This window comes from Oncorhynchus kisutch, linkage group LG10 (genome assembly GCF_002021735.2).
Source record: "Oncorhynchus kisutch isolate 150728-3 linkage group LG10, Okis_V2, whole genome shotgun sequence".
In the NCBI taxonomy this organism is placed as follows: Eukaryota; Metazoa; Chordata; class Actinopteri; order Salmoniformes; family Salmonidae; genus Oncorhynchus; species Oncorhynchus kisutch.
The window spans coordinates 19,211,139-19,234,029 of record NC_034183.2 but is presented as its reverse complement, the minus strand read 5'-3'; the positions used below and the strand labels follow the sequence as shown (position 1 = coordinate 19,234,029).

The window sequence follows — 22,891 nt, the reverse complement described above, 5'->3', positions numbered from 1 at the left end:
TTTCTCCTGGGCTGCTATTAAGACTGGCTTCTTACAACACACAATGGCCGATGAATAAATCTATCTACAGTAGAGGTTTGTGAGTAGGACAATGGCTGCCACTGGAAGGGCCTGGAAGGCTGAGACCTTTGTGTTTGGGCTTGTAGATTGGCTTATCCGTCTGGATGAAGACGGCTGTGCCCTTGCTGTCCACAGTGACAGTGGTGTAGTTGTGGAAGATATACCCCCGCTCAGTGATGTGGCGATTCCCCCACACCTTCAGATGGGCCTGACCTCTCAGACCACGAGGGACCTGAAACCAGGAAGGGCACATATATCTTCAGGATGCGGTACCTAACACAACACAACACCACACAGACCTGTGTCAAACCCCTTGCTAAAGTGCCTAGAAACCACAGTGGACAATACGAGATATATTTGATAAAGACAGGGGTGGGGGTTAGAGGAGTGGAGGAATCAAGTCGTGAATGTTGGATTGATCCATTCCAGCCTTTGGGGCCTGCAGACCCTTACATGCACATCAACAGCTGTTGCATATTATATTTGAGGCTATTACCTTATTCCAAATGAATGTGCAAAAAGGCAGATGTTCACATACAAATGATGTTAGTTTTGTTTTGCATGTCATCTGTGGAATATGGACAAACTGACTGGGATCTCACTACTGTGCAGCTGGAGCCACAAACATTTTACACTCTTGAAACAACAATTATGTTTTTATTCACAACACTACACAACAAAGATAAAAATCAATTAACAAACGATAGACAGAAATGCCGTTAAACACAATGACGTCGCTCTCACCTTTAATTTGATTGTGCCTTTGTCTGAAATGGGGAAAAAAAATGAATAAAATCACACAAAACAAGGCAAAATATTCCGATCAAAATTATTTGAGTTCTTGTGATTGTGTGGTTTGATCTTGTGTCAACACCGGGCCTTGAGTGCCACAGTGTATACTGGTTTCCGTCCTTGCATTTTACAGTAATCAAGAACCGTAGTTATATACTGCCTGGTTAAGCCTTTGATACATCACAATAAACAGTTCTGTTGAATCTCTGGCCAATCAAGGGGTCGTCACTAGTTACCACAGCCACAGATGAATAATTATGGCAAAACCACACCTAGTTTTACAATTACTATTAATAAAATCTGATTTTAAACCAAACCATAACCACACTGCATACCTTATGCCTAACCCTGAAAAGGAAACATCATGAATGTTTACGATAAAGCCAATTATGACTGTCGTAACTAGTGACAACCCCATCAAGGATATCAATTAATTGCCAGAGTAAAGAAAGACCAGTGGAACTGGAGTGATGCACTCTCTGCAGGAGATACAGCTGCAGGCTCTTTCAATGAAGCGCTGAAGTCCCATCTATTTGTACTGCTGTCAAACAAATCCCACATAGATACACAATAGCCTGGTTAGACAAGCCAGGCTTAACAATAAACCCCATATCAAAAGCGACATCCGTTAAGAGCCATGTGAGGTCAGAAGTATACACTGCACCCGACAGGTCAATCAGCCTCATGCTGTGTGTTCCCCTGTAAGTGTGCGTGCACTCTCAGTGTAAGAAATGGTGGAGTGTGCTCCTATGTTAGCTTGTGTGTGGGGGGGGGGGGTCCTCACCTAGCACTGTGCCATGGCTGTACGCCACTGTCTCACCCTTCACAGAGAGCTGGACCTGGACGTGTGTCTCCTCCACAGCGTTGAAGATTGTGACACTCAAGGCCTCCTCCACACCAGCGCGGAACACTGAGGGAGCAGCGATTAGGTAACCCCTAGTGTCCAGGAATGAGAGGGGTGTTGGTCAACAGACAGTGCATCATAGAAACTTTCAGCCAGGGGTTCACAAATTTGGTGTTTGCTGGGTTTTTTTTCTTCATTTTCTGATAGGTAGATCATTCTTATTCCAGTATGCTTCGAGCAAGCAGCAACACCCAATATCAACACACCAATGGCCCCAACTTCACCCTCCTCCTGGCCTCCAAATATGGCTGTTTATGATGTTACACAAGACAGTATCTATATACACACACACACGCACACACAGAGTCCTCAAGGGATTTGCAAAGTGAGATCAGGTTTAATTGTGAGGATAGTAGGGACACAGTACCTGTCAGCCAAAAGAGCTCTGCTCTAGTGTTCTCGTTGGGTGGTCTGGCACCACTTCTGATGTAACCTAGTTGTTTTTTAAACATAATGACCAAGATTAAAAACAGTCAACTCTGACATTTAGTCGAGGGAAGACGGCTGTCAGAAGGGTCGGAGGCCAAAGGTCATCCGCAGAAGCACATAAAACATTCTGAAAGCACAATTACATTTTTACCACTGGTTGGCAGAGGACCACCATAAATGAGAGCGGCGCAAGGGGTTCACTGGCAGTTGCATTTTAAAGAGTTCCAGAAGTTCACTGACCTTAGTTTGGAGGCATACTAAGGTTCCACATGGAACTTTAATCAAACTATTACATGACTGTTACTACTGCATTATTACATGCTTATTTCCCTTTTTTCACGAGTTAAAATTAACAAAAACATTTTCAAAAAGTAAACTGTGTCATTCAGGTGTGATAGTTTGTTTTCCAGACATGGGAGCTCCCATTTTAAACTTTCCTCAAGATCAACCAAATTAGAATGAGCATTGAATCCACCAACCCAATTGCATGTTTTAGTATCAGATCAGGTGGTTAACATTACAGTGCTTGGGGGCCAGAGGCAATCTAAGTCACACAGAGTCATGAGAAAATCCCTTGGAAAATGGGGCTTTGGGAATAGAAAGATAATAGGAGGAAATTGACTCTCAGTGTTTGATCTGCAGCAAGTTCAAGCAGCTTTTTGATAAGCTTGCGTCAGGTGCTGAGGACCATGCTTATTTTAATGATGCATTGGATGTCACAGTGGTTTCTGCATGCCTCCTCAGAGCTCAGTCTCAAGTGCTTGAGGACTGACGTTCTTTTGTTAGGAAAGCTGGTATTAGTCCCATAGCGATCTCAATGGTGTGGTGGGCTGGGCTCCCCTCTGGAGCATTTGGCAGCACAGCTTGTAACCCTTTGAAATTATTAACACAGCAGACTTCTCCACAGTTAGTCTCTGGAATACTGTTGACAGCAGCCCGACAGATAGCATCCTTAGGGCCTCTTCACACTACATCACTTTGACAGCACAAACTAGGTCCAGGAGAGATACGTGTGTAGTGTAAAGAGACGGATCTAGATACAAATCTCTATTTAAAAGATGTCTCCCACAGTACAGTGCATTTGGAAAGTATTCAGACCCCTTGACTTTTTCCACATTTTGTTACGTTTACAGCCTTAATAAATGTTTCCCTCATCAATCTACACATAATACCCCATAATGATAAAGCAAAAAAGGTTTTGGGAAATGTTTGCTAATTTATTACAAATAAAAAAATGAATACTTTATTTACATAAGAATTCAGACCATTTGCTATGAGACTCAACATTGAGCTCCGGTGCATCCTGTTCCCATTAACCATCCTTGAGATGTTTCTACAACTGGATTGGAGTCCACCTGTTGTAAATTCAATTGATTGGACATGATTTGGAAAGGCACACACCTGTCTATATAAGGTCCCAGAGTTGACAGTGCATGTCAGAGCAAAAACCAAGCCATGAGGTTGAAGGAATTGTCCGTAGAGCTCCGAGACAGGATTGTTTTGATGGCACAGATCTGGGCAAAGGCAGCAAAACATTTCAGCAGCATTGAAGGTCCCCAAGAACACAGTGGCCTCCATCATTCTTAAATGGAAGAAGTTTGGAGCTGTTTGGAGTTTCTTCCTAGAGCTGGCCGTCAAGGCCAAACTAGGCAATAATGGTAGAAGGGCCTTGGTCAGGGAGGTGACCAAGCACCCGATGGTCACTGACAGAGCTCCAGAGATCCTCTGTGGAGATGGGAGAACCTTCCATAAGGACAACCATCTCTGCAGCAGTCCACCAATCAGGCCTTTATGGTAGAGTGGCCAGACGAAAGACACTCCTCAGAAAAAGGCACATGACAGCCCGCTTGGAGTTGCCAAAAGGCACCCAAAGACTCTCAGACCATGAGAAACAAGATTTTCTGTTCAGATGAAACCAAGATTGAACTCTTTGGCCTGAATACCAAGGGTCATGTCTGGAAGACACCTGGCACCATCCCTATGGTGAAGCATGGTGGTGGCAGCATCATGCTGTGGGGATGTTTTTCAGCAGCAGGGACTGAGAGACTAGTCAGGATCGAGGGAAAGATGAACGGAGCAAAGAACAGAGAGATCCTTGATGAAAATCTGCTCCAGAGCGCTCAGGTCCTCAGACTGGGGCGAAGGTTCACCTTCCAACAGGACAACGACACTAAGCACACAGCCAAGACAACACAGAAGTGGCTTCGGGACAAGTCTCTGAATGTTCTTGAGTGGCCCAGCCAGAGCCCGGACTTGAACCCGATCGAACATCACTGGAGAGACATGAAAGTAGCTGTGCAGCGACGCTCCCCATACAACCTGACAGAGCTTGAGAGGATCTGCAGACAAGAATGGGAGAAACTCCCCAAATACAGGTGTGAGGCAGTGGTGGCGCCAGAGGGGATGCAAAAAAAAAAAATTCGCGTTGTTGCTGCTAGAATCTCTTAAAACCGAAAAGAGCTTCTGGACATCAGAACTGAGATTACTCACCTCAGATTAGACTAAGAGTTTTTCTTCAATGAGTCGGACGGGAGGGATATATTACAGACACCTGACCAGGTCCAGATCCCTGTCATAGGCTGGAGAAGAAAACTGAGATTTTGCGGAAAAAGATCAGGGAGCCTTGTGAGGATCAGGCGACGAGTGGCTAATCTGCCTTTGTCTTCCAACCTGCTAGCTAACGTTCAATCGCTGGAAAATAAATGGGACAAACTGAAAGCACGTATATCTTACCAACGGAACATTAAAAACTGTAATTTCTTATGTTTCACCAAGTCGTGGCTGAACGAAGACGTTAACAACATACAGTTGGAGGTTTATACACTCTACCGGCAGGATGGAACAGCAGCCTTTGGTAAGATACGGGGCAGGGGCCTATGCATACAGCTGATGCACAATATCTAAGGGACTAATCAGTTTTACCTCATTTCTATCAGCATGTTAAATGTGCAACCAGAGAGAAAATAAATTCTAGACTACCTTTACTCCACACAGAGACGAGTACAAAGCTCTCCCTCGCCCTCCATTTGGCAAATCTGACCATAATTCTATCCTCCTGATTCCTGCTTACATGCAAAAATTAAAGCAGGACGCACCAGTGACTCGCTCTATAAAAAAGTGGTCAGATGAAGCAGATGCTATACTACAGGACTGTTTTGCTAGCACAGACTGGAATATGTTCCGGGAATCTTCCGATGGCATTGAGTAGAACACCGCATCAGTCACTGGCTTCATCAATAAGTGCATTGAGGACATTGTCCCCATAGTGACTGTACATACATACCCCAAACAGAAGTCATGGATTACAGGCAACATTTGCACTGAGTTAAAGGGTAGAGCTGACACTTTCAAGGAGCGGGACTCTAACCCGGAAGCTTATAAGAAATCCCGCTTTGCCCTCTGACAAATCATCAAACAGGCAAAGCATCAATACAAGACTAAGATCGAATCGTACTACACCAGCTCTAACGCTCATCGGATGTGGCAGGGCTTGCAAACTATAACAGATTAAAAAAGAGAAGCACAGACGAGAGTTGCCCAGTCACACGAGCCTACGAGGCGAGCTAAATAACTTCTATGCTCGCTTCGAGGCAAGTAACACTGAAACATTCACAACGCCGCAGGGCCAGACAGATTACCAGGATGTGTACTCCGAGCATGCACAGACCAACTAGCAAGTGTCTTCACTGACATTTTCAACCTCTCCCTGTCTGAGTCTGTAATATCAACATGTTTCAAGCAGATCCCCATAGTCCCTGTGCCCAAGAACACTAAGGTAACCTGTATAAATGACTACCCACCCGTAGCACTCACGTCTGTAGCCACAAAATGCTTTGAAAGGCTGGTCATGGCTCACAATCAACACCATCATCCCAGAAACCCTAGACCCACTCAAATTTGCATACCGCCCCCAACAGATCCACAGATAATGCAATCTCTATTGCACTCCACACTGCCCTTTCACACCTGGACAAAAGGAACACCTATGTGAGAATGCTATTCTTTGACTACAGCTCAGCATTCAACACCCTAGTGCCCTCAAAGCTCATCACTAAGCTAAGGATCCTGGATCCTGGACTTCCTGACGGGCCGCCCACAGGTGGTAAGGGTAGGTAACAACACATCCGCCATGCTGATCCTCAACACATAGGCTCAGCGGTGCGTGCTCAGTCTCCTTCTGTACTCCCTGTTCACTCATGACTGCACGGCCAGGCACGACTCCAACACCATCATAAAGTTTGCTGATGATAAAACAGTGGTAGGCCTGATCACCAACAACGATGAGATAGCCTATAGAGAGGTCAGAGACCTGACCGTGTTACGTGATCAAGACAAAGGAGATGATTGTGGACGACAGAAAAAGGAGGACCGAGCATGCCCCCATTCTCTGTGCTGTAGTGGAGCAGGTTGAGAGCTTCAAGTTCCTTGGCGTCCACATCACCAACAAACTAACATGGTCCAAGCACACCAATACAGTCGTGAATAGGGCACAACAACACCTATTCCCCCTCAGGAGAATGAAAAGATTTGAGATGGGTCCTCAGATCTTCAAAAGGTTCTACAGCTGTACCATCGAGAGCATCCTGATGGGTTGCATCACTGCCTGCTATGGCAACTGCTAGGCCTCCGACCGCAAGGCACTACAGAGGGTAGTGCGTATGGCCCAGTACATCACTGGTGCCAAGCTTCCTGCCATCCAGGACCTCTATACCAGACAGTGTCAGAGGAAGGCCCTAAAAATTGTCAAAGACTCCAGCCACCCTAGTCATAGACTGTTCTCTCTGCTACCAAACGGCAAGTGGTACCGGAGCGCCAAGTCTAGGTCCAAGAGGTTTCTGAACAGCTTCTACACCCAAGCCATAAGACTCCTGAACAGCTTCTACCCCAAAGCCATAAGACTCCTGAACAGCTAATCAAATGCCTACCCAGACTATTTTTATCCCTACCCCCAATTACCTGTATATAGCCCTGCTATTGTTATTTACTGCTGCTCTTTAATAATTTGTTATTCTTATCTCTTACCTTTTTTTTATTATATTTTTTTAGGTATTTTTTTAAAACTGCATTGTTGGTTAAGGGCTTGTAAGTAAGCATTTCACTGCAAGGTCTACCTGTTGTATTCGGCACAGGTGACAAATACAATTGGATTTGATCTGCTAAGCTTGTAGAGTCATACCCAAGAAGATTTGAGGTTGTAATCACTGCCAAAGGTGCTTCAACAAAGTACTGAGTAAAGGGTCTGAATATGAATTTAATTCCATTAAATATATATATATATACATTTGCTTAAATGTATAAAAACCTGTTTTTGCTTTGTCATTATGGAGTATTGTGTGTAGATTGATGAGGAAAAAAACTATTTAATACATTTTAGAATACGTCTGTAATGTAACAAAATGTGGAAAAGTCAAGGGGTCTGAATACTTATATTATGTTAGGTAAACATAAACATTAACAACTACATAAAAACATTTACCTTAAAGTAAAAGTACTAATGTTACTGTTCCACGGCAACAACAAAAATACTTATATACATGTCATTTTGTCCTTGAAACATTTCATTGAAATACTGTAGAATTAAATTCATTCCTATGGAGTCATTGAACACTGGTCCCTTTAATAATGTTTACTGTTTTACCCACTTTATATCTATATACTGTATTCTAGTCATGGATCATCCTATATAACTACTGCTTTTCACAACTTTTCTATTCACATACTGTCTTAACTGTCCATACACACCATTCACATACATATAGTGCATTCGGAAAGTATTTATACCTCTTGACTTTTTCCACATTTTGTTACGTTACAGCCTTATGTAACGTCTGCTTCCAACTCACACTCTCAAACACGTAGATCCCCTGAACGCAGCTCACTCTCCAGATCCCAATCACCTGAATTCTGATCACCTGTTCACACACCTGTATGTCATTATCACACACCATTTAGTTCAGTTAATTGCAAATCAAATCAAATCAAACTTTATTTGTCACATACACATGGTTAGCAGATGGTAATGCGAGTGTAGCGAAATGCTTGTGCTCCTAGTTCCGACAATGCAGTAATAACCAACGAGTAATCTAACCAAACAATTTCACAACAACTACCTTATACACACAAGTGTAAAGGGATGTATATATGTACATAAAGATATATGAATGAGTGATGGTACAGAATGGCATTGGCATGATGCAGTAGATGGTATCGAGTACAGTATATACATATCAGATGAGTAATGTAGGGTATGTAAACATTATATTAAGTGGCATTGTTTAAAGTGGCTAGTGATAAATGTTTCACATGAATTTTTCCATTATTAAAGTGGCTGGAGTTGAGTCAGTATGTTGGTAGCAGCCACTCAATGTTAGTGGTGGCTGTTTAACAGTCTGATGGCCTTGAGATAGAAGCTGTTTATCAGTCTCTCGGTCCCTGCTTTGATGCACCTGTACTGACCTCGCCTTCTGGATGATAGCAGGGTAGACAGGCAGTGGCTCGGGTGGTTGTTGTTCTTGATGATCTTTATGGCCTTCCTGTGACATCGGGTGGTGTAGGTGTCCTGGAGGGCAGGTAGTTTGCCCCCCGGTGATGTGTTTAGCAGACCTCACTACCCTCTGGAGAGCCTTACGGTTGTGGGCGGAGCAGTTGCCATACCAGGCGGTGATACATCCCGACAGGATGCTCTCGATTGTGCATCTGTAAAGATTTGTGAGTGCTTTTGGTGACAAGCCAAATATCTTCAGCCTCTTCAGCGCCTTCTTCACCCCGCTGTCTGCATGGGTGGACCAATTCAGTTTGTCCATGATGTGTACGCCGAGGAACTTAAAACTTACTACCCTCTCCACTACTGTCCCGTCAATGTGGATAGGGGGGTGCTCCCTCTGCTGTTTCCTGAAGTCCACGATCATCTCCTTTGTTTTGTTGACGTTGAGTGTGAGGTTATTTTCTTGACACCACACTCCGAGGGCCCTCACCTCCTCCCTGTCTCGTCGTTGTTGGTAATCAAGCCTACCACTGTAGTGTCGTTTGCAAACTTGATGATTGAGTTGGAGGCGTGCTTGGTCACGCAGTCCTGGGTGAACAGGGAGTACAGGAGAGGGCTCAGAACACACCCTTGTGGGGCCCCAGTGTTGAGGATCAGCGGGGTGGAGATGTTGTTACCTACCCTCACCACCTGGGGGCGGACCGTCAGGAAGTCCAGTACCCAGTTGCACAGGGCGGGTCGAGACGCAGGGTCTTGAGCTTGATGACGAGTTTGGAGGGTACTATGTTGTTAAATGCTGAGCTGTACAGCATCGATGAACAGCATTCTCACATAGGTATTCCTCTTGTCCAGATGGGTTAGGGTAGTGTGCAGTGTGGCTGCGATTGCATCGTCTGTGGACCTATTGGGGCGGTAAGCAAATTGGAGTGGGTCTAGGGTGTCAGGTAGGGTGGAGGTGATATGGTCCTTGACTAGTCTCTCAAAGCACTTCATGAAGACGGAAGTGAGGTAGTCGTTTAGCTCAGTTACCTTAGCTTTCTTGGGAACAGGAACAATGGTGGCCCTCTTGAAGCATGTGGGAACAGCATACTGGGATAAGGATTGATTGAATATGTCCGTAAACACACCAGCCAGCTGGTCTGCGCATGCTCTGAGGACGTGGCTGGGGAAGCCGTCTGGGCCTGCAGCCTTGCGAGGGTTAACACGTTTAAATGTTTTACTCACGTCGGCTGCAGTGAAGGAGAGTCCGCAGGTTTTGGTAGCGGGCTGTGTCAGTGGCACTGTATTGTCCTCAAAGCGAGCAAAGAAGTTGTTTAGTCTGTCTGGGAGCAAGACATCCTGGTCCTGGTTTTCTTTTTGTAATCCGTGATTGACTGTAGACCCTGCCACATACCTCTTGTGTCTGAGCCGTTCACCCCATCATTGTGAGGTATTGTTTGTTTTTGTGACACACTTTTTTCCGGAGCTCTGTAATTTAATCCTCCCGTGTATGACTTTTTAGCTGCCTCACTAATGACGCCTTTTGCCTTTTCCCTGACTGTACTTTAGCCTATCGGATTTCCTGTTATCAACCTATTGCCTGATCTCCCAGACGACGTTACTAACCTTTCCCTACCTGTACTGTTGCCTTTTTGGACCCCCTGTGTATGACCTTCAGCCTGCCCCTGGACCCAGCTACCTGCCTCCTCCTGTGGTCCTGTACAAATAAACACCTGCTGCGCCCTGCGCTTGAAACCAGGTCCCTGTCTCTCATCGTGTTCATTACACCTTATTGTAAAATTAATTAAATAGTTTTTTTCCTTCATCAATCTAAACACAATACCCATAATGAAGCCAAAACAGGTTATAATACATTTTTGCAAATTTATGAAAAATAAAAAAGTGACATTTCTCATTTATTCAGACCCTTTACTCTGTACTTTGTTCAAGCACCTTTGGCAGCGATTACAGCCTTGAATCTTCTTGGGTATGACGCGACAAGCGTCGCACACCTGTATTTGGGGAGATTCTCCCATTCTTCTCTGCTGTTCCTTTCAAGCTTTGTCAGGTTGGATGGGGAGCCTGTGCTTAGGGTCGTTGTTCTGTTGGAAGGTGAACCTTCACCCCAGTCTGAAGTCCTGAGTGCTCTGGAGCAGGTTTTCATCAAGGATCTCTCTGTTCTTTGCTCCGTTCGTCTTTGCCTCGATCCTGACTAATCTCCCAGTCCCTGTCACTGAAAAACATCCCCACAGCATGATGCTGCCACCAACATTCTTCAGGGAGGGTGCCAGGTTTTCTCCAGACGTGACGCTTGGCATTCAGGCCAAAGAGTTCAATATTGGTCTCATCAGACCAGAGAATCCTGTTTCTCATGGTCTGAGAATCCTTTAGATGCCTTTTGGCAAACTCCAAGCAGACTGTCATGTGCCTTCACTAAGGAGTGGCTTCTGTCTGGCCACTCTACCATAAAGGCCTGATTGGTGGACTGCTGCAGAGATGGTTGTCCTTCACAGAGGATCTCTGGAGCTCTGTCAGAGTGACCATCGGATGCTTGGTCACCTCCCTGACCAAGGCCCTTCTACCTTTATTGCTTAGTTTGGCCAGACGGCCAGCTCTAGGAAGAGTCTTGGTGGTTCCAAACTTCTTCCATTTAAGAATGATGGAGGCCACTGTGTTCTTAGGGACCTTCAATGCTGCTGAAATGTTTTGGTACCCTTCCCCAGATCTGTGCCTCGACACAGTCCTGTCTTAGCTCTACGGACAATTCCTTCAACCTCAAAGCTTTGTTTTTGCTCTGACATGCACTGTCAAATATGGGACTTTATATAGACAGGCTTGTGCCTTTCCAAATCATGTCCAATCAATTTAATTTACCACAGGTGGACTCCAATCAAGTTGTAAAAACATCTCAAGAACGATCAATGGAAACAGGATGCACCTGAGCTCAATTTCGAGTCTCATAGTAAAGGGTCTGAATACATATGTAAATAAGGTATTTTTGTTTTTTATTTGTAATAAATATGCAGAAATTTCTCAACTTTTTTTTCGCTTTGTCATTATGGGCTATTGTGTGTAGATTGATGAGTAAAAAAAATATGTAATACATTTTATAATAAGGCTGTAATGTAACAAAATGTGGAAAAAGTAAAGGGGTCTGAATTCTTTCCGAATGCACTGTACGTATAGATTACATTTAGATTACTGTTACAGTGCTATTTAGGTTGTTAATTGGACTCGTTCCAACATTTCTTTATTTCTTAGATTTATTTAAGTACATTTTTTATTATGTGTGTACTTGTTTGACATTATATAGCATTGTGAGGAGCTAGTAACATAAGCAGATGTTGTAGCGGGTGCAGAGAAAAATGCTTAATTATGTACACTACCAATAAACTTTGATTTGGAGGACTGCTTTTTCTGAGTAGTGCCAATATGGCCGACCAGTGGCCTCAAAGCCTGTCATTGGCCAAAACATAGAGATGTCCCTGAGATAATTATTAACTCAATACCAGTAATTGAAAATTAAAGGCTTTAAAATTAAAGGCTCATTGCATTAATCAAGTGTGCAAAACCATGTGCAAAATGGTTTAAAAATGAGAAGCTCCTGTATAGTTAGAATTTCTATCCTTATTTTGTTTGTCTTTTTACTATGGTATTTACGGTATGCTTATAGCTGCACTCAAATGAAGCAGGAATGAGTTTTTAGCCGCACCATATACAAGGATCGCCACTAGTTACCATAGCCACAAAGTCATAATTATGGCGAAACCTATTTGTGTAATTTATCTTTTTAAAATCACATTTTAAACCTAACCTTAACTCTAAATTCCAGTGCTCGACTTGGGCAGGAGCTCACTGGAGCGGAGTACCGACACCTCAAATGATCAACTGCTTGAGCGACTTTTCGTTTTATAGAATATTAGCTCAAAAGTATTGTGGAGTTCCTGCACCTTAATATAAACGGTACTGGCACCGAAAATGTGTACCGGCACCTATTTCAGTCCAAGTCTAGCACTGGCTAACACACTGCTAACATTATGTCTAACCTAACCTTTCAAAAAAGGAGCTAATTGTTTTCATGAACTTTTAAGGGAATAGCCTATTTTGACTTGTGGCTGCGGTAACTAGTGAAAACACATCCAAGGCTAATGTAAACAGAAAAGTTGCAAATCTGACTATCTTTTTGTAAATGAGCTCTAAAACACTTCTTGCAGTAGAAGAGCAGTCATAGGGACCTATATACAAACGACTTTATTTTTTAACTCCAAGTGAAAACGGGCGGACAGCACCATCAAACCAACCGCAACTAGGGCTCTGAACATGTAAAGTGAGTTTAATACATTGTTTCATATTCATGGAATAACGAACAAACACCCTTGATAAATGCATGTCATTCCAACAACCCAGTATTCATTCCTTAAATGCAAAATGCAGGTTCTCGTTAATGATCAAAAACAATAGAAATACAAAACAATGCTATTTGTAAAAGTAACACACTAGGCAGTGTTTGATCTGTTAAACTTGGTGTGAACAGAGGTGAAGCATGGTGGTTTTGCTTATTACAGTAAAAATGGCCACATGTTAATTTACAATAAAATTAGGTCAACCACTTACTGTCTTTCTTGTGCATAACTTCTGCAGATGAATAAAGTCCACGACAGACTCAACGCTGTCCAGTAGGACCTCAACATGTTCAATATTAGCCTACATTCAGTTTCCCGTGGGGTGGGTTATAAAGTCGCTCTCAAGAGTTCAGACTTAACTTTTTCTCAAATCTACAAATGTACAGTAGCTTCGAACAGCCTATCATTCTTACGTAGCCTATCCATTGAAGCACTGATGTGTGGGCGCCAATTTTTGCCTCGAATCGGCAAGCGAGGATCAAGTTATCATCCCACTTCTAGAAATCCCGTTTTGGGGCAATTGGCTTTTTTCCAGTGGTGGAAAAAGTACCCAGTTGTTATACTTGGGTAAAAGATACCCCAATAGAAAATGACTCAGGTAAAAGTAACCCAGTAAAATTATACTTTAGTAAAAGTATCAAAAGTAAAAGTACAAGGATAAATTATTTCAAATTCCTTATTTTAAGCAAAACAGACGGCCATATTTTCTAGGTTTTTTAAATGTACGGATAGCCAGGGGCACTCTAACTCTCAGACATGATTTACAAACGAAGCATATGTTTAGTGAGTCCGCCAGATCAGAGGCAGTAGGGATGACCAGGCATGTTCTCTTGATAAGTGTGTGAATTAGACCATTATTTTCCTGTCCTGCTTAGCATTCAAAATGCAACTTTTGGGTGTCAGGGAAAAAGTACATTATTTTCTTTAGGAATGTAGTGAAGTAAAAGTAAAAAATTGTCAAAAATATAAGTAGTAAAGTACAGATACCACATAAAACGACTTAAGTAGTACTTTAAAGTATTTTACTTAAGTACTTTACACCACTGCTTTTTCTGCAGACCTCAATGCACATAGTCCTCTTTTTGCTTGCTTTATTCATCTGCCTCAATTCCGTTCTCTCATATTTCAGCATTACAGATCATTAGTGTCCTCCCACCCCCTCAAATGTCGCACGACAGAAAAGAGATGTTAGATCATGTTTATCAATTTATCGGCCTGCTTTCCTTCTCGTCTCCAACTGTGCATCCTCGCCTCTTTGAAGTACCAAAGCTTTTGTTCCTGCTGGTGCGAGTCAGAACTGCTCCTAGTAGCCTAGTTCATGCAGACTCAACAGTTCAGACAAGTCACTCTTTGCCCTGGCCTCGGTGGCCTTAACGCCAATAAAGTACAGCTAAACTCCTTTCCATCAGGTGAATGTCTAGTCAAGAGTAAGATCTCCTGGCAGTTGGCATTACATTTTGTACGAATCAGTGTTCAGTTTACTTAGCAGCCTAATTAACCCAGGCATGATCTTTGATTAATCTGAAATAATAGAGCCAACTATGAATTTAATTTAACGTTGTTTGCATGCAATATTGTATGAAAAACCTCTTAACGTGGGGATGTGTAATAAGGAAAAGTGTTAGAATAAATAGCAGATTCTTTCAAATTAACCTGTCAAATTCATAATCTGGGTTTCAATGCTTGTGGAGTGTTCACACTGCTCAGATAAACCTTTGGCCCCCTCAAGTGGCAAACTGTCAGCACTGACAACTGTAATAGAAATCGGTACACTCATCTCCCCTGAATGAGCACTTGCATACTTCCATACAGTCGTTCGGAGCTTTACACAATTCACAAGGGAAGCAGGCTGTCACACCCACTCTAGCCTCGCATGTTCATCCTTGTCGTCTCGTTGAAGAGTGTGAGAAGCCTGACTTCCGAGGCAACACACACTCAAATATCAATAGAGCTGGCAGAGTAGTCAACTAACAATAAATGAAAGGAAACAGATCAAATTCTTCAAAAATTGTTGATTTGGAAAACCATATGCAGCAGAAGTAAAACATATATATACAGAATGTATGCAGGGTACATAAAACAAAATTTGTTTGGTTCTGTACACAACACAAATCTATTGTATGATCGGTGATCTCGGTCATACTGAATTTACAGTGCTGTGAATTATTTCATTTCAAGGACCATAATATGTTGGATTTGTCCAAAAGAGCAACTTTATAATCAAACGCATGATAACATTATGTGTAACATGTAAACATGTTATGGGAACACCATTCAACTGTAACATTCATCATTCACATAAAACCAATTTAAATTACAAATAATAATAATAACTTAATTCAGTCAAATCAAGTACATCTCAGTATTCTTGGAGCGAGGGACATTAAAAGGCCACTTTAAAATGTGCAGTTTTGTCACACAACATAATGCCACAGATGTTTCAAGTTGAGGGAGAATGCAACTGGCATGCTGACTGCAGGAATGTTCATTTCTCTACCATCAGTTGCCTCCAACATCGTTTTAGAGAATTTGGCAGTAAGTCCAACTGGCCTCACCCGCAGACCATGTGTAACCACGCCAGCCCAGGACCTCCACGTCCGGCTCCTTCACATGTGGGATCTGAGGAGTATTACTGTCTGTAATAAAGCCCTTTTGTGGGAAAAAACTCATTCTGATTGGCTGGGCCTGGGTCCCTGGTGGCCTCTCTCAGGCCCACCCATGGCTGCACCCCTGCGCATTCATTTGAAATCCACAGATTATGGCATTATTTATTTATTTAAATAGACGGATTTCCTTATATGAACTGTATGCAGTAAAATAAAAGTAAGGCATGTGATGTATCAGAAATTGGGGAATGGAATTATAGATGACCTCAAATATTATTATATTATAAATAGTTTATACATGTTTTATACAAATGTATCAGATTTATTGGAAAGCTGCTAGCAGCACTTTATTGGAGTGCTATTATATCATACAATATCAGTTGTTGCATTTACAACTTGTCTAGATAGACTGAAGTGTTTGAATGGAATGTTGGCATATTGGCAGTCAATTTGAAACATTTATGGACTCATGCCTATAAAAACTAGTGGTGCCCGAATTTTGGAGTCGACTCCCACTCCTTTGATTGGAATGAAAGGAGTCGACTCTTGCTCGAAACGAATACACACCACCTCATTATTGCCGAGTCGTACTAGGAAGACTACTTTAGCGTTCTAGAGGACTGACATGAGCATGATGCTGGCCATTTGGCTATAAAAGGTCTATTTTGTTTGAATACAGAAGGTGATGTGTAGGAACTAGAATATTTCAGTGATATTTCTGCTGTGTGCAGGCTTGACAGATCTCATGGGATGATGCGGCGCACTCTATGCAGATAAGCATATTCTTTGACACGTTATATCCCTATTCGTACGGGTACAACTAGAGACGTTGGTTTTGTAATTATTATCCAAGCATGTGCGTTATTCCAGAGGACGATTCACAAAGGATTCGTTGTTACAAACTGCCACCTGTAATTATTTTTCCCCCAACTGAATAGACTGTTACGACGGAAGCCTTGGAGGTTTTTATTGAAGGCGTGGATATATTTCATGTCATGTCTAGGCGATATTGGGCTACACTGATAACTCGTGTTTGACTGCCAAATGTATAGGTCTCCCTTCCACCTAATATTTAAGTTAATGAAGTGTGATCATAATCATTACTGTAGCGATCCATCCATGGTAGACGTCCTTCCTAATAAAACAAATGCCCTACATCCTGCTGATTTGAGCTGCTAAACCATATTTGCACTTGGCTGTGTTTATGGACGAGAAAGTGAACTTGCCATTTTTAAAAAGTTTAGCGGGGATGCTGCTTTGCGATCTATTGCCTAGGACAGGGCTCTCCAACCCTGTTTGTGGAGAGCTACCAACCTGTAGGTTTTCACTCCAAGCCTAGTCGCATTCGATTATGGACAGCCCACATCTCGCATTCGATAGCGCATTCGATTTAATAATTAGCTGGTTGATAAACTGAATCAAGTTAGGTACAACTGGAGTTGGAACGAAACCCTACAGGAATGTATAGCTCTCTAGGAACAGGTTTGGAGAGGCCTGACATAAGAAACCAACAGCCAGCCAGGGTTTAATTAAATAAGCTATAGGCAATACTTTTTTATTGCACATTTAGGCCTAATTAAACTGATGCATTTGGCGATTTGACAGTTGACAGTGCATGTCAGAGCATAAACCAAGCCATGAGGTGGAAGGAATTTTCAGTAGAGCTCAGAGAAAGGACTGTGTCGAGGCACAGATCTGGGGAAGGGTACCAAAACATTTCAGAAGCATTGAAGGTCCCCAAGAACACAGTGGCCTCCATCATTCTTAAAAATGGAAGAACTGAGCAATCGGGGGAGAAGGGCCTTGGTCAGGGAGGTGACCAAGAACCCGATGGTCACTGACAGAGCTCTACAGTTCCTCTGTGTTGGGAGAACCTTCCAGAAAGATAACCGTCTCTGAAACACTCCACCAATCAGGCCTTTATGGTAGAGTGTCCAGACGGAAGCCACTCCTCAGTAAAAGGCACATGACAGCCCGCTTGGAGTTTGCCAAAAGGCACCTAAAGACTCTCAGACCATGAGAAACCAGATTCGCTGTTCTGATGAAACCAAGATTCAACTCTGGCCTGAACTCCAAGCATTACATCTGTAGGAAACCTGGTACCATCCCTACGGAGGAGCATGGTGGTGACAGCATCATGCTGTGGGGATGTTTTTCAGTGGCAGAGACTGGGAGACGAGTCAGGATCGAGGCAAAGATGAACAGAGCAAAGTACAGAGAGATTCTTGATGAAAACCTGCTCCAGAGCGCTTAGGACCTCAGACTGGGGGGCGAAGGTTTACATTCCAACAGGACAACGACCCTAAGCACACAGCCAAGACAAAGGAGGAGTGACTTCGAGACAAGTCTCTGAATGTTCTTGAGTGGCCCAGTCAGAGCCCAGACTTGAACCCATTCAAACATCTCTGGAGAGACCTGAAAATAGCTGTGCAGTGACGCTCCCCATCCAACCTGACAGAGCTTGAGAGGATCTGCAGAGAAGAATGGGAGAAACTGCCCAAATTGGTGTGCCAAGCCTGTAGCGTCATACCCAAGAAGACTTGAGGCTGTAATCAGTGCCAAATGTGCTTCAAAGTACTGAGTAAAAGGTCTGAATACTTATGTAAATGTCAAATTTCAGGTTATGTAAAAGTCAGGGGGTCTGAATACTTTCCGAATGCACTGTAGCCTGTGCACATGGTACTGACTGTCTCTCTACCTGCCCAGATCCTCTCGCCCTCACCTAGTCCTCTTTTTCTTTGTTATGAAACACGCTAGTGTGTTTGGTCTTCTGTCTGTTGAGTGTAGAATAGCTCAGCCTACTCATTGATTCCCCCTATTTTAGTGAAATTGCAATAAATTGTGAAATACAGCATTGTGATAGCTATAGCCAACCTCTTGACATTCCCTATGTATGGTTCTGACTGTCTGCCTGGTGGCCTACATGCGTACCTATGCCTATCTGTGTCCCTCCAATCTCTCTCCCCCATTCTCTTTCTTTGCTGTGAAATATGTAAGTTTGTTCTTGTGATACAATTATATTTAAGAGGTGTGCTCTGTATGTCAGTTATCTGAATGAACACTGCAATTATCTACCTATTCAGTGTCTTTTACTAGTCAAAAAAACTAGCTAGGACCCACCCAGGTTGTCTTGCATCTATGTGTTTAGGCAACATCACCTCCGCCACGCTGACCCTCAACACAGGGGTGTGTGCTTAGTCCCCTCCTGTACTTCCTGTTTCCCCATGACTGCATGGCCACCCACGACTCCAACACCATCAAGTTTGCTGACGACACGACGGTGATAGGCCTGCTCACCGGTGATGATGACTCAGCTTACAGGGAGAAGGTCAGTGACCTGGCAGTGTGGTGCTAGAACAACAACCTCTCCCTCAACGTAAGACCAAGGAACTGATCATGGACTACAGGAAAGGGGGGGCGGGCAAACCCCCATCCACATCGACGGGGCCACAGTGGAGCAGGTCGAGAGGTTCAAGTTCCTTGGTGTCCATATCACTAAACACTTAAAATGGTCCAAACACACGTGCAGTCGTAAAGGCGGCGCGGCAGCACCTCTTCCGCCTCAGGAGGTTGAAAAAGTTTGGCCCTCAAGTCCTCAAAAGGTTGTACATCTGCACTATTGAGAGCATTTCAACTGGCTGCATCACTGCCTGGTATGGCAATAGCACTGTCCTCGATCGCATGGCGCTACAGAGGGTGGTATGGACAGCCCACATCTGGCAAACTGATGTTTTGCAACAAACATGGCTGCGCTCACGTACCAGTCGTTTACTTGCTAACTGTAGTTATACACGTGCCGCGTTTAACGAATCATCAAGTCGAAAATGTCAAGTTTCCGACTAGCATGTAAAATGAGCCGACCGACAGCGTCATTGCGTTTTGGTATACCAGAAGTACATTCATTTCCAATAGAACACTGCATTTGCCTTACAGCATTGTGTTGCAGAGGCAGTGCGTTCTGTGTGGTGCATAAACTTATGCATCAAATTGTATGCTTAGACTTGACACAAACAGTAACAAAAAGGGAATGTTTAAACTTTTGTTGTATACACATCCGGCAAAAAAAGTATTGATGCAGTGATGCTGTCGGTCTCAGAGGCGTAACGCCTCAATCACACTTAAGACCATCATTGCGGAAAATGCTAAGCAGCATCATCTAGATATGATTGAAAAAAATGTTCAACATTCACCTTCTGCTATTATTTCAGTCATGCTGTCTACGCATGCAATTTGATTCATACTGTACATTTGATAACTCCAACATATGCACCACATAGAACTCACTGCAACACAATGCTGCAAGGCAAACACAGAGTTCCATTGGAAATTAATGTACTGTACTTCTGGTGTAGCAAAACGTAATGACGCTGTCAGTGTGATAGAGGCATAACGGTGATACAATGTATACTTGCAGCAACATCATATGGATACAAATGTTTACAATTAACTCTTAGAGGAAACAGAAATGTATTCCAAGAATAAGGTCTTTGAACAGCTATTAAATATTGATGTATACAATTTAATAAAAAGTTTCACAAAATAATTCCCATGGTCAGTAATTTAACTACTGTATGTTAACTAAAATTATAAACTGGGTGGTTCGAGCCCTGAATGCTGACTGGCCGACAGCCGTGGTATATCAGACCGTATACCACGGGTATGACAAAACATTTATTTTTACTGCTGTAATTACGTTGGTAACCAGTTTATAATAGCAATAAGGCACTTTGGGGGTTTGTAGTATATGGATAATATACAACGGTGATGGAATATTGGTCATATACCGCACCCCCTGGGCCTTATTCCTGAACTTTAGGCTGTACATTCTACACAATGTTCTCAATGCTGCTTCACTGTTTGGGGCAATAGAGTTCCTGAACTCTTGTCAATCCAAGCTGCTCCTCTTCCAAGGCCTGTTGAATCTGAACCGTCTGGCGACTGACCAATGATGACAGCTCCAATAACTCTGAAAAACCCCTGTGAAGAAGTAAATCCTATGGTCACCAAAACAAACCCACTACATGTTCATTCATTTATTGTCAATCATATCTTTGGAATACATAAGCGTCTTCAAGTGATTGGTCTTGACCAGTTTAAAACAAGTACCCTTATGCGTGAATGCAAATACACCAGGCAAAGAGCAAGCTGTTCATTCATAATGGTTTCAAAAGACAAACTAAATATGACATGTCTTAAGTCACTGTAATCTATGTTTTTACCCTGAGAGCTGCTTGCTGATGTCCTGTGCAGCAGTTTTCACCCCTCTCAGGCACTCAGCAGATTTCTCATTGCCATGGTGAGCTCCCTGTGTGCACTGCAGCAACACTTCCTCACTCTCCTTCAGGCTAACAGTGGCTTTATCTGAATGGGTAGGAACCACGGTTTTTGTATACATACACATTCATTGGGGGGGGGGGTCCTATGCATAAGAAGTAAATCCAGCTAACGCCAAGGTTCTCTTCACTTTCCAGTAATGTGGCAAATTGAATGGAATAATACCAACCCAGAAATGTCATTCTATCCCCGTCAATGTAGAAGTTCTTCACTGGCAGCTCATGTCGTGTGGTGTCAACTGCGGTGGCAAAAGACTTGTATTCCTGTGTGAACTGCTTGGCGGCATCAGCCACAGGAGTTAGTGCTGTGATCTGAAAATATAAAATGGCTGATTATTCCAAATCAAATCATATATCAGATTATTTTACAACAAGCAATTTGTATTTTTAGAATTCATATCAACAACCATACCATAATGATAACACAAAAAAAACACAGGATAACAAATTGCTTTTACATCAATCAAAGTTTGTTTAGGCTGTATTTGGAGAGAAATTACTTCTGACCTGTAAATCGAGCAGGTCGTCCAGCTGCTTGTTCTTCTCCAGGAGGAGGTACTGGCGCTTCTTCTCATGGACTTCTTTGCGTAGCAGCTCCTCTTCCTCCATCACGGCTATAATACGCCCCTCTGCCTCCACCTTCAATTTCTGGCTATTATTCTCCATCTGAATTCACCGAACCATCAGAGTAGTTAAAGAGGGAAAAAAAGGTTAACCTTAGGGGGTGAAATACCAATAAAACATGTGATTAAGAAATATACCAAATATAATAGTTACCTTGGCTGTGAGGTAAGCCAACAAGAAGGTCTGCATCTCTAGGAGTCTCTTTTCGTGTTCATCATTTCTTTCAGGTTCTACTGCTGCATTTTGTAACACTGTCTTGTCTGTAATATAGGTAAGACATAGCATCTCAACTGTTGATTCCCAAATGTTGGTTTGTTATCAACATGATCTGAATAAAAGGACAGTTTACCTTTAATGGCAGAGACATCAAAGTCAGGGCGAAGACAGTGACCATCTAAGATTGTGGATTGCAGAATACTTCTTCCTAATTGTGAAGGCTCAAGGACACTGGACATCATTGCTGGAGAATAAAAAGTGTTAAGTAGTAAGTACGCATATAATCTCAGGGCTCTCTACACTAAACTCCACATGGCCAAAGACATTGGAAAAATAAACAGGTTGGCCACAGTAGAGTACAGCCAAACATCTCACTAATCACTGGAAGCACTTACGAGTAGGATTGCGAAGTGACTGAGGAGCCATGGAACGCCTTGCAGGAGACCCCACCCGTGGTTTAACACTAACCGGTTTAGGTGAGGCAGGCCTTGGTGGCACAAGGGTGGACTCATTGGTGAGTGAATTGTTCTGTGGAAAGGCACAGGGGTGAAATTTGTTAATTCATTTTGAGAGAACTAACTAACTATTAAATTGAATACAGAGATCAGCAATTTACATTAACTTATAACACTACCTTGGTTAGAGGTGCCTTTTCAACAGGTTGTAGATATCGAGACTTCACTATTGTACCACCAGCTGAAAAAAGGATACTGTTATTTGTAACATTGATAATTGTAAAACAAGGTTTCATGTGTCATTTAAATTGTTCTTTCTAACTTACATTTTGTTTTATTTCCATTCCCACTGCTGTTGCCTTTGCTGGGGTTTCCAGTTCCACTGTTGTTGCTCTTGCTGTTTTCAATCACAGCTTTGGAACTGAAAATAACATAAAAACGTACACACGTAGCCTAAGGGTAAAAGCAGCTGCTAAAAGTTGATTATGAGACCCACAAGATAATGACAGCACATAGCTACGTATCCGTGTTTGTACAGATGTTATAGTAACGTGTCAACACAGCTAGCAGCTGATCACACCATCACATACAGTTACATCAGTAAAA

The 22,891-nt window shown here is 42.8% G+C and overlaps 2 protein-coding genes across 4 annotated transcripts in view; both read right to left on the bottom strand.

Annotated features, from left to right (window-relative positions):
- The window catches only part of LOC109897866 (C3 and PZP-like alpha-2-macroglobulin domain-containing protein 8), a 56,751-nt gene extending 43,206 nt beyond the window's left edge, over nucleotides 1-13,545 (bottom strand). Inside the window, exons 1-4 of one of the 2 annotated variants that reach the window (XM_020492485.2) lie at nucleotides 13,263-13,545; nucleotides 1,637-1,788; nucleotides 805-827; nucleotides 127-292 (exon numbers count right to left, since the gene is read on the bottom strand). In XM_020492485.2, coding sequence (XP_020348074.1) covers nucleotides 127-292; nucleotides 805-827; nucleotides 1,637-1,788; nucleotides 13,263-13,339 — 418 coding nt within the window. In that variant the 5' untranslated portion in view covers nucleotides 13,340-13,545. The remainder of the gene's footprint in view (nucleotides 1-126; nucleotides 293-804; nucleotides 828-1,636; nucleotides 1,789-13,262) is intronic. The other variant, XM_020492487.2, reaches the window with a different exon arrangement.
- Nucleotides 13,546-20,155: 6,610 nt separating this feature from the next.
- Nucleotides 20,156-22,891, bottom strand: part of LOC109897864 (cytokine receptor-like factor 1) — a 30,471-nt gene continuing 27,735 nt past the window's right edge. For both annotated transcript variants that reach the window (XR_004211172.1, XM_020492482.2), the window contains 9 exons: nucleotides 22,612-22,706; nucleotides 22,465-22,526; nucleotides 22,226-22,358; nucleotides 21,964-22,074; nucleotides 21,768-21,874; nucleotides 21,498-21,656; nucleotides 21,161-21,302; nucleotides 20,877-21,018; nucleotides 20,156-20,634 (listed from right to left, as the gene is read on the bottom strand). Coding sequence is in view for 1 of the 2 variants with exons in the window: in XM_020492482.2 (XP_020348071.1) it covers nucleotides 20,508-20,634; nucleotides 20,877-21,018; nucleotides 21,161-21,302; nucleotides 21,498-21,656; nucleotides 21,768-21,874; nucleotides 21,964-22,074; nucleotides 22,226-22,358; nucleotides 22,465-22,526; nucleotides 22,612-22,706 (1,078 nt within the window). In the remaining variant the exon portion in view is untranslated. The remainder of the gene's footprint in view (nucleotides 20,635-20,876; nucleotides 21,019-21,160; nucleotides 21,303-21,497; nucleotides 21,657-21,767; nucleotides 21,875-21,963; nucleotides 22,075-22,225; nucleotides 22,359-22,464; nucleotides 22,527-22,611; nucleotides 22,707-22,891) is intronic.